The sequence below is a fragment of the Haliotis rufescens genome, unplaced genomic scaffold (genome assembly GCF_023055435.1).
Source record: "Haliotis rufescens isolate VD_foot unplaced genomic scaffold, xgHalRufe1.0.p SCAF_2, whole genome shotgun sequence".
Lineage (NCBI taxonomy): Eukaryota > Metazoa > Mollusca > Gastropoda > Lepetellida > Haliotidae > Haliotis > Haliotis rufescens.
In genome coordinates, this window is record NW_025963890.1 from 64,506,647 (window position 1) to 64,524,074 (window position 17,428).

General features: G+C 38.8%; 1 protein-coding gene across 6 annotated transcripts in view; it reads left to right on the top strand.

Moving 5' to 3' along the window:
- LOC124116718 (rho GTPase-activating protein 29-like) overlaps positions 1 to 14,412 on the top strand; it is a 59,439-nt gene extending 45,027 nt beyond the window's left edge. For 3 of the 6 annotated variants that reach the window (XM_048400327.1, XM_048400329.1, XM_048400328.1), the window contains one exon: positions 6,327 to 14,412. In XM_048400327.1, the coding sequence (XP_048256284.1) occupies positions 6,327 to 7,384 (1,058 nt within the window). In that variant the 3' untranslated portion in view covers positions 7,385 to 14,412. Of the gene's footprint in view, positions 1 to 2,007; positions 2,040 to 6,326 lie in introns of all 6 variants that reach the window. The other 3 variants (XM_048400331.1, XM_048400332.1, XM_048400330.1) reach the window with 2 other exon arrangements.
- Positions 14,413 to 17,428: the final 3,016 nt, after the last annotated feature.

The following is a 17,428-nucleotide window of genomic DNA, read 5'->3' on the forward strand; positions in this document are numbered from 1 at the left end:
CACAACATTCAGACACATACCAAACACACTTTGAGCAATACACACAACATTCAGACACATACCAAACAAACTTTGAACAACAAACACAACATTCAGACACATACCAAACAAACTTTGAGCAATACACACAACCGTCAGTTTCACATACAAACGAAACTTTGAACAATAAACACAAAAGAGACAAGTATGGCTATGATTTAATGTTGATTATATGTTTCTCTATGGGGAAATGAGGGTGTATGTTCCAGGACGTCTGTGTGTTAAGGAATAAATAGTTGCGGTGTGTTAACTTGCTGTCCATCTCCCAACAGAGTGGTGCAGTCATGAGAGTTGTCTGCCCTTTATTGAGGTGGAGGAGAGTGAGAGGGCGTATACATGTATTGTTAGCAGCACCACAGTGCGTAAGTGGCCTTCAAGTGATGTGTTACCTTGGCTGTGTCACCTCCCTGCCCTTTACTCAAAACTGCTGGAAAACTGTAACCCACTTCGTACTGGTAGTGTGATACCTTGCGAGAAAAAAGATTCAACTCTTCAGAATCACTTGACTTGGGTGATTTATGGTCTTAACAAGGTAAAATTCAAGTCATCAGAACAACGCATTTTTGTCTGCTCAAACTTCATGGCAAACCTGTCTCAGTGTTATGTAGAACACTAATAAGGATGTGAAGACCTTGTCTGAAAATAGACAACAGACTGTAGAGCATAGTCTTTCTGTAAACATTAATGTTGTACCAGCTCAAGTATGTTAGAAATACAAGTGCAGAAAGAAACACTGCTGCATTAAATGTATCTGGAAGTTAAACCATTTGACCCTATTCAGAAACTTTAGATTTAGAATATACAAATCAATTTTTGGTTAAATTTATAGATGGATAATATACCTAACTGTGATGAAGCAACTGATAGTTTAAGCTTGAATTAATAATGCATTTCCCTGCTGTCACAGTGTTTGAATCTAAGACTTGTGATGGCCACAACTTGACTCTGATGGGTCATAGTTTACCAGCAACACAATGACGGTGATTCCCTTCTCACACAAGGTGCCCAATGCACTCTTCATTTGCAAAGTGTCCAATATTTGTTCAAGCAAGGCTTTGCTTTCAAGGTGTCCACTTCTTTGAGCAACCCTTTACTTACAAGGTGTCCACTTTTTGAAGCAACTCTTTACTTACATGGCGTCCACTTTTTGAAGCAACTCTTTACTGACATGGCGTCCACTGTTTGAAGCAATCCTTCACTTACCAGATTACAAATTCCAAGTCACATTAACCCAACTTTTTTTTCAGACTGTTTTGCAGTGGAATTAAAAGTTTGCATTTCAGATATGAAGATGCAGCGATACCCTTGGCCATGGACTGTACTCATATTAGTATTGATACAAACTAGCAAAACTACAGACATTTGAAAGAGTGATCAACAGGTTTTTGTATTTCAACATTAATGTGAACAAACCAGAGACCAGATGTCCCTTGCTTATTAAAGTCCTATGGTAGATCATACCCCCTGTTTTGATCTGCTATTTTTCATTGGGTCTCTAGGGGGTTCTTTAGAAGGATAGACACCAGTTATGTTGAGTGTACTGTTGTATTCCCTTATCCAACAAGCAGTGGTGTGCTCAGCTAGTTCTTATACTCCAGACTTGTAGGTACTCTGGTTTTAGGTATGCCAAATGGGAATACATCCTCAAGTCAAACTATAATCTGTAACTCTCAACTTAGAACAGTAGCTTGGAATATATTTACACAGATTGTATCCTAAATTTCCTGGGTACCTTTAAGATGAGGAAAATTGTTGGCTTCAGCTGTTGATTGGTCAAATTGGGATGGAAACCGGACAGTGACATGATTGGCATTAAACCCTAAATGTTAGAACCATGAGAATGTCTTTACAAGGAAATACAACAACGGAAACCATGCTGAAATGGCATTACCCAATTTGACTCGGATGAAAACCTAGGAAGAATTGGTGTTTTGGTTTTGGTGTTTAGAACTTTGTACTCTGTTTCAGCCCTCCAGTTCCCCCACTTCCCCTATTGACAGGTAACAGTGTGTAGATATAACTACTTATCTACCTACCACGGTGACAGGGCTTTACGTATGTCATATATACCAGGTTGTAGTGGTTGATGAGGCTCACCCAGTGGCAGTCACGACGGTGCAAATCATGTGCAGTGAGAGATTGACAGATCACCAACACGCATGCATGCACTTACCTGCAGGCAGGGAAGCTGACTGAAATATAATTACCGTATTCAACGTAATAAGCACCCCGCTCTAATAAGCGCCCACGGCGAAATTTGCTAATATTTTGACAAGTGAACAATCCCAATTAGCAGCCCTTTCGATTGATCAATGTACACAAAACTTATTTATTCGCGTATAATACGCACTTGGGTGTTACATGCACCCTTAATAATGGGCAATTAAGTTCTGGACTAATATATCTGTCGTATATAAACATTTTAGGCTGTCAGCCTAAACCACAAAATTTATCTTTCAACTCTGTTTTTTTCACCCAAATAATATTCTAATAAGAGCCCCCTATTTCTAATTTTGAGAGCACCCTGGGCGCTTATTAAGTCGAATACGGTAGTCATTGTTTGCTACGATACTTTTTTTTTTGTTAAACTGAAAATGCAAACATATTCAAAGTTTGTTTGAGTTTGAACTGTTTCAGTTATTTTTTCTATAAATTAAGACATGGAATAAGACTTGTTTTTTGTCAGATAAGTCCCATGGTTCTCATGATTTGGTTGACCCCTGTCAAGATCCGGGTTAGAATTGGCCTTCAGAGATGACCAGCAGGATCAGGTGGTCAGGTTCACTGACTTGGTTGATGCATGTCATTGTATCCCAATTGTGTAGATTGGTGCTCATGATTTTCAGACTGCTGTCATATAGCTGGAATATTGCTGAGTGTGACATTGAATAACAAACAAACAAACTTGACTGGATTGGACTGGTTGAATGGACTGGACTGGACTGGTTGACTGGACTTTGGTTGTAAGAACAATCCAAACTGGACCAGAGCGCCCTGGACTGTTCGACTGGACCTCATTACTTTGGACTTAGCCTGTACAACTGCCCATAATGGAGAATCCTAATAGGCACTACTGTATTTGCTGTAATATGCACTCTGGGCACCTAGAAAAGTGACAGAGGGTCGCTAAACTATACACAACAAATTAAATTTGTTCAGGAGATTGATCCATTGTGGATAAACTTAGTTCAAAGTTTGAACTTCAAACATCAATGAAACTAATATTTTTTCAATGATAGTTACTGGGCAGTTATATTAGCCCCTTCTCTGTATTATGCACATGGAAATATGGACATCATGTGAATTTTCAGTCTTAGGGGTGCTTATTAATATTCTTTACATACTGGTCAAGGAGTTGGTCAGGGGACACTTTTTAAAAAGGGGCACATAATACGGCAAATACAGTAACTGTAAAGAATTAGAAAAATGTAATGGTTGTATCCACACAGTTCATAACATAGATTAACTTGTGTAACCAGTTCAATTCACTTTGATGTACCGTTAGTGGAATCAAAGTATTTGTTGGTGAACCAACAGATTTACAAATATCACAACTACACCCGGTATTACTAAGCATTGCACAAAGTACACTCAGCCGGTAGGGACTGCAGGAGAAAATACGTCCTCACTACCCCATGCTAGTCTTTGGAGTGGTGATGATGAGTTTGTGGTTATTACAGTATGTGACATGGCTGGTAGTGCCCCAACAGTGGGGATCGTTGATCATGCTTTCAATGACAGTCGGGGGGCACGGGTGGCCCAGTCGTCTAAGGCGCCACGATTTGCTGTGCAGAGTTGCGTCCCCTGGACACGCCAGAAACCTATGATTGTTGGTTCGAATCCCAGTTCACCCCGATTAGTTTCTAGGTTTGTCAGCACCTTACCCGTGTTCGTGGGTTTCACCGAAGTGGTAAACGTCAGAGACCTGCATCACTTCGGGCTTAACATTAAGCTGACACGCCGTGATATAACTGGAATACTGTTAAAAGCGGCGTTAAACCCAACTCACTCACTCACTCACTCAATGACAGTCAGACTCTGGTTATTTCCTGGCTGCTACAACATAGCTGGAATATTGCTGACTGTGGCATAAAACACCATTCACTCACTTATGAGTTCACACTTACGGAACACAGATTGCACTAACATTGCACAGTGATTTGCACCCCGTTACAAGTACTGCGTTGTGGATTTTTCAGCAGTCTAGTTTTGACTGTTGTGTTGTGGCGGTGATGAAAGACGATGTTTCAAGGGTTGATGCATGCAACGGGTCTAGGGTCAGTGGGGACAGGCCAGTGGCTTCATTCACTCATTTCTAGATGGGTCAGCAAGGTTCATACCAACAATTTGTAAGGACAAACTTTTATTCTTGGATCGCACACCTATTTAGGTTGAACCCTGCAGTTTGCAGGTGAGATTAAGTGGAAATACAAGTCACCAAGGCAGCAGTTATCCAACTTACTATATTTTGTTGTTGTGAATCTCACAGGGACATAATTAATTTTATGTTTTGATGCTAACAGCTGATCAATTGTGCATTACATGAGCCCTTATGTAAAATAGCCATGAAGAGTATTGGAGATTCGTATGAAAATTACTTAAAACTGAAGTAGAGTCTCTTTACTTTACGCAAATACTGATATATATATCTTTTTCATGTTTGTTCATAGTGTAGCATGTTCCAAAGATTTTTTGGTGCTTTCAATGTCAATGTCGGGGCGGTGGGGTGGTCTAGAGGTTAAGGTGTTTGCTTGTCACGCCGAAAATCTGGGTTCGATTCCCCATGTGGTTACAATGTGTGAAGCCCATTTCTGGTGTCCCCCGATGTGATATTGCTGGAATATTGCTAAAAGCGGCATAAAACCATTCCCACTCACTTTATTTTTAATTCACATTTTAAGATTAAATTTAAAGTATTTTTTCTTGCAAAAAGTCATGTGAAAATTACTTTTATGAAGAAAACAATGCCATTGGTAAAGTTAGATATTGTTTTATTGCGGAGTTAGTATCCAGGAATGAGAATTTTCCTGCGATTTGGTTAAGTCAACTGTCACTATTGTGAAACATGACATTTCAGTACACACAGGTCTCCCAGAACCCCAGCTAAATTTCAGTGTGCTTTTTTAAAAAAAACCCCCGACATTCTCATCCCTGAGTATCATTCTGGAAGTCTGATTCCTGGAACTGTTAACATGTCGGGATGGGGCGATGTCGGTAGGAACAGCTTCCCATTGATAGAAATTAGTGAGTGAAAAAGCTACCTGTCAACCTCAAGTCTGCATGTACAGTCTGAGAAATGCATGTTTTGTTGGTTGTTTTTCTGTTATCCTGTTTTTGTGCAAGACAGTTGTCTGGCTACATTGTTTGCAGTGTAGATTAATACATTGTGCTTTGTACCCCTTGTGGGCTATGCTTCCTGATGATAATCAGCAGTGTTGAGCCATGTTTGAATCACCTAACAGGTGCTTGTTTCATGATGTCATTCATTAGCTTGTGCATGTCATTGCCTTTCATTTCAGAAATCCATATGCTTGTGTGTCATTGCTATTAGAAGCTACGGTTTGAGTAGCTGATGGCAAACAGGTGCTCAATTCATGATGGGGATTTTAACTGATTAATTGTGTTACGACCTTTATCAGGTAGCAGTGTATTCATTTAAGATTTTAATTCTTCTTTTGTAATGTCTTTTAGACGATGAATAGAGTTTGAATAGAGATAGAATTACAACAAATATGAGTTATTAATTATTGCTAAATGCTGTATCAGCAGTCCTGTTGCTTGGTTTCCCTTTCATATCCTGGATTTATCAACCCTTGAAGTTCCAGGGGTAGAATATGTCTTCTCCAACCCATGCTTACCGTAAAAGGCAACTATGCTTGTCGTAAGAGGCGGGTGGTAAGACTTGCTGACTTGGTTGATGCATGTCATCGATCCCAATTGCGTGGATTGATGCTTATGATGTCAATCACTGGATGGTCTGGTACAGACTCGATTATTTACAGACCGCCGTCATATAGCTGGAATATTGCTGAGCGCAGCGTTAAACAACCAACCAACCAACCAAACAACCAACCTGGATTTATCTCTATTCATTATCATCAGTATTCATTAGATGTGTTGTCCTTGATTGACCCAAGATACCATTCCAAGGTTTATTTAAAGAAAACTATTTCTTGTGATCTTAGAAACAAATTTGCTTCCAAAAGGATTTCGGTATTACCTCCCCTTTGTTCATCAGTTCAGTAACCATAACCATGGTTACATGGTGTGTATTCTTGTTGTTTCAGGGCAAGCAGTAGTGAAAGTGAGTCAGAGCAGCAGTACTTCCAGACCCGCCTCTAGTCCAACGCCCCCGCCCCGCCCAACCACACCTGATGCCCCATCCTCTGCAGCAGTTGCATCTAGTCCAGCCCTCACCAAGAGGTCATCCGTCCAGGAGCCCAAGCCTAAGCCTACTCTGAGTCTGATAGCATGTGGAGATGTCGATTCATCTGTAAACCTGGGCAGTGAACACTACGCCTTCTTGCCACCTAGTCCTATCAAAGTTGTCATCTCGGAGGCTGGAGATTCCGACGACGCCCACACGGAAGAGATCCAGGTGCGAGCTCCGCGGAAACCTCTTCCCTCCGAGACATCACCATTGCCTGCAATGGCTGCAGTGTCTACAACCAAGTCGCCAACTCGTCAGGGCTCTCCACCCAAAAGGGTTACTCGTTCAGGATCAGGGTCAATTACTAAGTCAGATAGTCAGCACAGGTCCTCAGGTACTTCTGGAACCTCTTTACCCAGCTTGCCCTCGAAACCTGAATCTCGACGATATACATCTCAGACAGGGAGCTCCCCGAGGAAGGGTTCCACGGGGTCCAGTCACCCTGTCCGAACATCTGTCACCACCGTGCCAACATCCTCCAGGGTCTGTCTGAGTCGGTCTATGACTGCTGGAGCTCCTGCCTCCGTACCTAGAAGGTTGGCGACCTCCAGCTCCATGACCTCAAGGTCACACACAAGCAGTTCCCTGTCAAAGTCATCTGCCCCTGCGAGACGAAGCCTGGAACTGACGTCTTCCCCATCACGACAGATGCAGACGACAAGTGTAGGATCGTTACATTCTCGTCAGCGTCACTCGTCCGGGGGTGAGGGTGTCAACAGGTCTCCCCCTAAATCAGTAGAACGGAAGAACAGCGGCAGTTCGGCATCGAGTGGTTCAGGAAGGCGGAGTCACGACCGTTGTCATAGAGACCATCCAACTTCTGGATCCGTTACCGAGACAAATGTCGCTTCCTCCACCTCTTCAGCAACCTCCTGCACCAAGATCAGTCAGGACAGAACGCCCCGATTTGTTTAATACTCTATTTTAGGTATATCAAAATCTAGTGCTTAGCTGTTGCTAGTGTTGTGTCATATTATTTGTGAAAATCGTGAACAGTGTTTATTTAGCTGAAAGCATTGCAATCCCCTTGTTTCTGATGGCCCCCACAGGTTGAGGCTGAATCATGGAAGTATTGACTGTTTTTAAACTTTTTTTGATTTATGTCCAAATTGAGTTGATTTGGATACATTTGTTGTATAGTTTGAAATGTACGTGTATTTGTTCTTGTTATTGTAGATATATTACTAATCATAGGCACATGGAACTTATCCGTAGCTGATATTTATTTATGCAATCAAAGCTTATTTTTTATACCAGGCATGTACTTTTGTAAATGGCATGAATCATAAATTGGATAGATTCTGTGGTATCATTTACACAAATGCCTGCCAGAAGCTGTAGGAGAAGTGTGTTTGAACAAAGTGCGTAGTTGTGATGTAGATTACTGCAATGACGACGGGGCACAGGAATCATGTTAGTGCTATTTAATTGATACTTTCTGTGCCACCTATGTCACTGAATGCATATTTCATGTTATACCGTATTTTACCTAATGAGCATCCGATGTGTTATTGGTTGTCTCCCAAACAATTAATGTGAGATTTGATCATCCCTCCCTGTACATTATGCTGTGAATTGTACATGCATTTACATCGTTTACGATGCCTTAATCTAGGTTCTGTGAAAGAATTCATGTTTCAGTTTGTTTAGCTGCACATTTTTTTGAAAAGGTCAGGGGAGTGGGGCAGCCTTGTTAAGGTTTGCTGCTCCAACTGCATTCTGGTGTCCCCCGCCGTGATATTGCTGGAATATTGCATAAGGCGGCGTAAAACCACACTCACTCACCTATCCAACTGCAGCTGCAGTTAGTTTTTGATCTGGCCATTATAAATGTCAAACACAATTGTACTTTGAAAGGGCCACTTTGGTAGGTAATGTATGTCCTGGGTGCTTACTGAGTAGAATACGGTATGTATTATTGCACACATGGAATACAGGTATGATATTGAAACTTGAAAATAGTTCTTGTTCTAAGGAAACTGTTGCTATGACATATGCAGTGTTTCATCATCGTTTAATACTAGCTCCCGAAGTAACGATCCCCAGTAGAGAAGGCTTTGTGTGAAGCATTCACATGGCTGTGCTCAAGTACAAGCTATCCATGTTGGAGAAATATTGCCACTGAAACTGTTTGAATCCTTGAATGGCTGCAAACTGCCCTTGATATATAAAACAGACCAAACCTGATGTTTGTAGAGGAAACTGTTTAAGATCAGGGTTTGTTTATCATGGAAATGAAAATTTTGCTGAAGTTTGAGAGGAATGATGTTGTGGAGCTATATTCTCATTAGTAAGGTAGGCATTAGATAGTTGCTCCAGACATTTATCACTCACAGTACAAAGATATTGTGCATTTAACTGAGGACTCCAGCAGGTGCCCCCTCCCTCAGTGTAGTTACATGCACCCTCCCTCAATCAGGGTTCATGGATTAAACACTGCATATGTATAGGAATGGAATAGAAAAATGGCATGACAAGTCAAACAAGTAGTATCTGAAGTGTGATATGGTTGTGTCTTCCAATAGCCTAGACAAGAAATGATGCCATTTGTGATATTGTAAAATCTAAGAGATTTACTATACCGTTATGCCAGTTTGATATTATTTTGCTGAACTATGGTAGATATTATTGTGTAGATTGACGTTGGTGATGAGTAGCGTGGTGCTTAGAAACATCTCATCAAAACCCTCCACACGCAGCCAAGCATGGTTACCTTGCTCTGTAATGACTCTTCAGTAGAGGGTATAATTATCACACAGCATATAGGTAGAATATATGATAGTTGCATGGCCACATACTTAACAGAGCTGCGCTGGTACCACTTCCTGATTGATGACGGCCATTTATCAGGTAGGATTCAGTAGCTGTATTTACCCATCTACATCTGCATACATTTCCATACAGCCACAATGTTATTTTTCAAACCCTGATTGGACATTATGCTCACAGTGCCAAGGCCATTTCATATACTCAGTAGTGCATAGAGACAGATACAACAGCCAGTAGGTCATTATCACATTGTTCACATGTCGAAACCTGTGAACAGTTGTAATTCCTGATGTATTATTCTTATCATATAGACGCTTAAGTTTATGTATTTTGTATACAATTAGGCAAAGGATGTATGCATGTTATTAAATTGTTCATATATTATGAATATGTATATCAATTGTTTTAACACTAACCCCATCAATTTTTTCTGTATGTAGTTAAAAGGGTGCTTTCATTACATTCATTGTGCATATTAACAATTTCGTATAAGGTTACTATTAACTAGTACAGTTTTTTTTAATGGGTGACAAAGTATGGAGCCACTTTCTGAGTGTTTCCCAAAATTTATTAAAGACTTTGTGTACAGTCCTAGATATTTTTCTATATGGGTGCTTTAAGTTGTTTACACACATACTTTATTATCATAAGGGAAGGGGATAGTGCTCCTGTATTATGTCAAAGGCAGAGAAATGTCCCCTCAAATGTAGCACTCAAGCCTGGAGGACCTGTTTCTTCATCCTGTCTGTCTAGGAGATGGAACTATGCACCTGGAATAGAGTGAAGCACCACCCTGTCTTTCTTGTCTTGTATCCTCTACTTCCATGGAGTGCACCACTGTTAGCAATGTTCCAGCATCATCATGGCGAGCGGGGTGCACCAGAAATGGCCTTCACACATTGTCCCCATGTGGAGAATCAAACCCAGACCTTTGGCGTGACGAACGAAAACTTTAACCACTAGGCTACCCCTTATCATCATATTTTGGGGAAATATCTACATTTCATCAATGTCGAATAAAACCAATACCTGCTGAATTATTGGTACTAAAGCAATGTTTGCTTCTTCGTTTGGTCAAAAATACAGAATCATATTTATTAGTTGCAAAGAAGGCAAGGAAGCAATCGAAGGGGTAGTCAAATAACTATTATCAGGAACAAGCACAAGACATTATGAGAGTCAATTTCAGTTTCGGTATGCCAGTAGGAGCAGGTATTTTTGTAATAAAAAACATGTATTTTATGGCTGTTTTAAATAGAAATGGTAGGTGGTGCTTAGGTTTCGTCCAGGTGTGTGTATATTTATTTGTTGCCTTCTGTGATAGATTTCAATGTGGCCGTTATGTATTGTTCCTGGTCTTGGGGAGTGAAACAGTGAGTCCTGTCCTAATGGGTTGTCCCGCACTTACGTTTGCAAAAATCATTTTCTGTCAAATCTCTACTGACCTATTGCAGGGTCCGAAATAAATATGAGTCAGCTAGTCCGAGATTAGTAAGATTCGGGGAGCTAGTGATGTTTCCTTGTGCACTACTTTTTTACCATTAAGTAGTTGGGTACCCTGTAACTGATTGTTTTTGCGGACTGGTGAAAATAACAATTAATTTCCTACCCTGTATTGAGGTGCACATACATGAGGTACACTTTGTGTTTGGTGTCATTGTTGACATGTTAGTCTATCCGTGACTAATTCATGAAGCAGTTATAAGGGGAATTTGTCAGGTGACCATAAGTCAAGCTTTCATCCCATAATGGATGGGTGCATTTTTCGCAGTTTCGCGATTTGTGGTTACTTTGCTCTGACCAAGTTTGTTTGTGGCTACATTGAATGGTGCTACATGATCTGCAAGTTTACACCACGGAAACATTTTGTACACAACTAAACTTTAGGAAAGGTTGACGACCTTCAACATCCTGTGTCTTTTCTTTACGATCGTGATTTATTATTTGTGCTGATGTAAACCATAAATACTACACCAAAGTCTTGCAATACCCACCAGCCATGACAGAAAATGGTTATGTAAAAAAAACCAGGTGTTCTTTTACTTTTTTTCAGTTGTATACTAAAGGTTATTTTTGGCAGCTGTTCAAAATTTGTTTTGGCAAGAATTATTAGTTGTCCAATCTCTTAATTACATGTATGGCACGTTTTAGTCATAATTAACATATATCTTGTTTGTGACCTGTTCTCTTGTCGCTAAAGTGTTATTATTTTCACAAAAGTTGAAAGTTTTATTTGTTACGTCCGATAAGAACAGGGATCATGACATGCAATGTTCAAATGTAGACATTTAACAAGTGAAAGTTCATTGAAAAATAGTTTACATATTATGTGTGACGCAGAGCACTTCAAGAAATAGTTCCTTGGATAAAAATTGATGCAGAGATCATAAATGCCTATTATTGATTATTGGGGAAAATGTAAAAACGATAATGTTATAATTTTGCGAATAATTTAAAAAATAAATAATATGAAATAATGATGACAATGTGTAACGTGATATGTGAATTTCTTATAAGGTCTAATCTAACATTATTTATGATTGGTCAGTTGAGCTATCAGATTAAAAACAGCGATAGATCATTAAGTAGTAACTACTTTCTATCAACAACTGCTTTGCCTGGCTCGTCTTGTTCATTCACAAGCTGTCATGATAAAACTGGAATACTGCGGACTTTGGCTCGAAACAAGCGTCCAGTAGTGCAGCACTCGTCCTCCATGTCCCATAGTGTATATTGCCATGCTTCAGCTTGACTGTTTACATTCGAGTAGGTTGGATAACTACATTCCTTCCCACTAGGGGGAAGTCCCAGCTCTGGTACAATACATAGTTGAGAATCTGTGTAAACTTGGTTGTAGGAAATAGTTACTCTCTGCCTTGCCTCTCCTGCTTTGTTCAGTATTACACACCTGTTCTATAATTAATCAGTTACATGTACATTTACAGACACACATTATTGGCAAGTACCGTATTCGACGTAATAAGCGCCCCGCTCTAATAAGCACCCACAGCGATATTTGTTAATATATTGGCTAGTGAACAATCCCAATTTATTCATGTATAATATGCACTCGTGTATTATATGCACCCTTAATTACGGGCAATTAAAAGTCTGTAAAAATATATCTGTCGTGTATAATACGCACAGACTTTTCTTTTGCATCATTTCAGGCTGCAAGCATACACCATGAAAGTTACAATCTTTCAACGCTTTCACCAAAATTATATTCTAATACGAACCCATTTCTAATTTTGAGAGCGCCCTGGGCACTTATTACGTCGAATACGGTAGTTATACAAGTGTATTGATGCAAGGACAATCCTATACTGCAGCATCTCTCCCCATTCAGACTCCGTCTTGTGTTGGGGAATATGAAACTGCCAATTTTTTTTGTACAAGAAATACCAACAGCATTCTTTCCAGTGGACAAATATGACTTGAATTTAGACTCGGGAATGAGGGCTATATTTTTATAACAACTTTTAAAGAGAGGAAGTTGACATCATTGATAATGTTGGTAAGATACAGGGCCTGATGGTGTATTCTGATACTCATTTTCTCACTTTAGTTTTTGAACATGTCACTCACATTGTACTGTATAGCACAGTATGGCTAATTGTAGAATATTATGTTCTGTGAATCCCACAATTGGTCCTTGATATTTGGACGTCCTGCCTTATTTCAGTCTATACTCAGAATTTGATTTAACAATGAAGATCCTTTAAAAGTTCAAAGAATAAAGTCCATCTATTCTCCTTGCACACAATCAGCCATTGGCCAAACCTATCCCTTGGGAAGAAGTGGCTATGGTTGCTGTGGTCTTTAACCACAGAAACTTTCCTTCCCAAGTCTACAGCTTCTCACACAGATGAAGAATATATTCAAAATTTATTCCTGATGAAAACCCCACTTTGTTTGGGATACTGATTTCCCAAAGTATGTGTATATTAATATCCAATTCATTTTTTTTTTCAATGTTTTTGTCATTGCAAGTTACCGGTATTGCAAAATCCTGTACTTTCAGCATTGCGGGTTATATTGGCGAGTCCCAAGTCACTTTACAACTACATGTACTACAAGTATACTATATGCTAATTGTTGGCAGGACGTATATGTCCGGCCAGGTCATGTGGGGTATATCTACTTAATGGAACCTGTATACAGCATTCAAGTTTACTCTTATTTTTTCATGTGTATGCCTTTGCATTTCAGTACCTTGTGTTGTTTTCGTAAACATGAATCTCTTGTATTGAAAGAAAATTTCTGTTGTGCTACACCAAAAAATGATTTTGTTATGGCCCTATGGTGAATATATGGCAGACATACCTCAGACATTATGATATACTTTCAATGAAACTAAACTTGTCAGGAAAGGAAAATGTGTTTTCGCAATTTGTTTCATGGTTATTTTAGTGAGAAAGACTAACAATGGACTGTTAACTTGCTTAGTCCTAGTCACCCGTTGTCTCAAACCTGCGTCACTTTGTCCGTAACAGATTTCATTGGGGTCAAGTAAGGATGTATATTCACAGATAATGTTTCTTTCTTCAAATAATTTTATCTGCAGAAAAGGAAATTAACTGATATCAGTTTCTCAGATGATCAAATCTTTGATCTTTAGGATTCTGCATTAGAGGATGTTAGATTTGTAGTCCCACTGTCTAGTATATAAGCAGTAATAAGTTAAAGATGTTTTAGTTCACACTGTTGACTTATTATAGGATAAGCATAACAATCTTGTAACATTATTGCCAAGTGTAATCATTGAGAAAATCCATGACAATGTAATCAGTATTGAGAGAATGTAGGTTAAATATGGTTGTGTAGCGCTTACTAGTAAGTTCCATGGGAACTATTTTCTCCTAGATTCGTCCACCCCATTCTAGTGTTGTGATCTGGCTTGTAGACCTCAGTGTTTTTTTGACTGTCTTTGTCCTAGCTGTTACAATCATTGTGAAAATTCTAGTCAATTTTTTTTTCTAGGGTCACACGACCCACCCAGTACCCACTTTTTCAACCATATCTATTATTTTACCAAGGTGTTATGCTATATATGAGCAATACTTGTATTTGACTTTTCTGCTATACCAGCAAGGTATTCTGTACTGATATGCTGTATTGAGCATACTAACATTTTGTATATAATAAACATACAAATATATATTAAGTACTAATCACTGTGTTTGTCATCCTTAATGGCTCAGGCAGCCTCCGTGGTTGAGTGGAGAGAGTGTCTGTGTGGAGAGGAAGGTCAGGGTTCAGTCCCCGGCCACATCACACCAAAAGACGTTAAAAGATAGTACTTGTTGTTTCCCTGCCTGACGATTGGCACTATGGGGCTAAAACAAGGACTGGTCGGATCGTGTCAGTATACTGTGTCTGAGTGGGGTATTTATGGTATTTCAGTGAGCAGGCACTATAAAACTTGTCCCTGTACAGAGTTGTGTCCCTCAGTCCAATGGATCTACTGGTCATCCTATGAGCGTGTGTTTATTGGGAGACAAACAGTATGCATTTTAAGATTAGCAGGTTTTATTGAGTATTCGATGGCCAGAAATTTCATTTTGAACCGACAATGTTCAATACAATAGTGATCCATTATTTTCTGAAGCACACTCTCTCTCTACCTCCAACTAAATCAAGGTTGTTCTTGTTCAAACTTAATATTTTATCAACGTGACATCCATTTCGCCAAACTGAAAGGCATGTTTTTCACATACTGGATTGAATTTTTGTTTACAGTTACCAACTAAGATGTAGTAAATAGCCCTGAGATTTCCGTGCCTCAATTCCCATTTGAGCACATTTCTCAGATAGCAGACACACTCTCTATTTGTTTTACAATCCCATGATCTTTGGCCATGTCGTGCTCAAGGGTTTCAACCAAAATGTAAACATGCACCACACATTGTCATAACTCAAAGTCTGAGCGAAATGGTAACACCAAATTAATGTTTACAAATAACAAAACAGTCTGTGCATTCATAGAAAATATATTTGACTTGATAGACAACATGAGTACAAGTCTCATTCCACCAGGTGAGGAAACAGGATCAGAAACTGTCACTTTCATCTTCGAGGTTTCATTTGCTCAGTCTTCTTCACATATCCAGCCAATTCAACTGTTAGCTGTCAACATGTCTTTTCCTTACTTACTAAGATATTACAAAGTTACCTAAATAAAAACAATAAATATTACATCAATCAGTACATTCATTTCCAGTTAAATATCACTTAGAGTAAAAATATCCACTTCCTCAGAATCTGTCACACCACATTTTACTATGTCATTAATTTCTCCAAACAAAAATACATGTATATTGATTTGCAAGAAGAATAGTCTGACATAGTTATCAAGGTATGATTATGCAGCTAAGAATTTGAAAGTAACATAATTGTATCATATTATCAAAAAATTATACATGGGATTTTCTCTCAAACTGAAACTTTTAAAACAAATTTAGGTTTTACTGAGATTTTGGCAAATGCAAATATCAAACTGATGACAAAAGAAATCACACGAAAGGGATTTGTTTATGGGTCTTGTCAAATGTTTGATGAAGCCAAAGAACTAAATTAATCTAGATAGGCATTTGGAATTTGAAATGCCATTTTACAATAGTTTCCCTATTAATAATTTGAAAGTGGTCATGGTTGTAAATGCAGGGTTGGGACGAAATGGGCAACTAAATTAACGGGTAGTTTTTCAGTTCCACTGAACTTCTGACCAGACACCTCAGAAAGTCGATTAAGACACAAAAGACAAAACATAGAATAAATACACAACTAATTAAAATGAAAGCATACAACACCACAAAATGCATCCAAAATGATTATAAAAACTCACATTTTGTAAATGAAATGCAAGAATATACCAAGTTCCTATTAAAACAATGTGCTGCACTGCACTGCACTATAAGACTTGAACCCCATTCTTCTGATTGCACCGTAAGCCATTCAACAGAAACAGCCAATACAAGGCAGTGAAACATGCAGGAGACAACACCCTTAGAAGGCACTTGATGATGGAATAAATTAGGAGAAATATGAAATATTTACACTCGAATATGAAGTTATGTTTAAAAGGCCACATTATTAAGATCTGAAGTTTAATTTCTTTGGACAAAATAATGATGCTCCCTTCTCCAAGACCCATGGATGCTTGTGACTAGATGGTTTTCACCTGTGTTTATGTATATCTTTCTCTAAGCATAATTTTATCCATGAAAGATTCTTCAGATACTCGTTTAATTTTGGCAAATTATGGAATGGGATTTCTAAAATTATGTAAGGTTTGGGAATTCAATTTAAGATTAACTTAAGTTATTACTGTTGCACAAAAATGTGGTTCAATGATTAAAAAACTAGACAAAAACGAAGCACCAATAAGCCATTTACCATTAAGATGGTAACCATGGTCAATTCGGGTACATTTGGGTGGGTGTGCAAACTTAAATCTATCCCACAAACACTGCAAATAAAAGTTGGCATGGTGTAAAATACAGTTGTGCAGTTTATATATACATTTCATGCAGTTTAAAACAGTTGTGTAAGTCTGGAGTCTTTGTAGCTGACGTCCAGTCAACATTATCACCACAGAAGTGGATTAATCACACACACAAAATACAAAGCCTGCACAAATTTTGACAGGAATTCAGAAAAAAAACAAGGAATCATAAAACTTAAAACCTGGATACCTGGTGGTATGTTTCACAATAATTTCCTCATTCTGTGAGTAAAAAAGTTGATCTTAATGAATATTTCAACAGAAACGGGCTTCACACATTGTACCATGTGGGGAATAAAACTTGGTCTTCAGCGTAAAGAGCCTACGATGCATGTGTATACATCCCAACGGCCCCTAATACTGGAGGAAGTGGGTACAACATTCAAGCACTGCAAATCACAATGTTGTATCTTGTCCTGTGATTCAAAATGGCTTGATGAGACAGCTGCAGAAACAAGACTCTGCTAGTCATTGTATAAACAGAAACAATAAATGCCAGTCGTCTTGTGTATACACATAAAGAAACAATTAAAGGCTGTGAATTAAAAAAGTTTAACATAAGTCGTGCAACATCTGACAAGAATCACACGTGCCCTAGAAACCTTCAAAGTGCTGAATACTGTTAACATGTAGTGTCAACACCAGTCAAAACACAACCAACATCATCACATCTACCCTACACA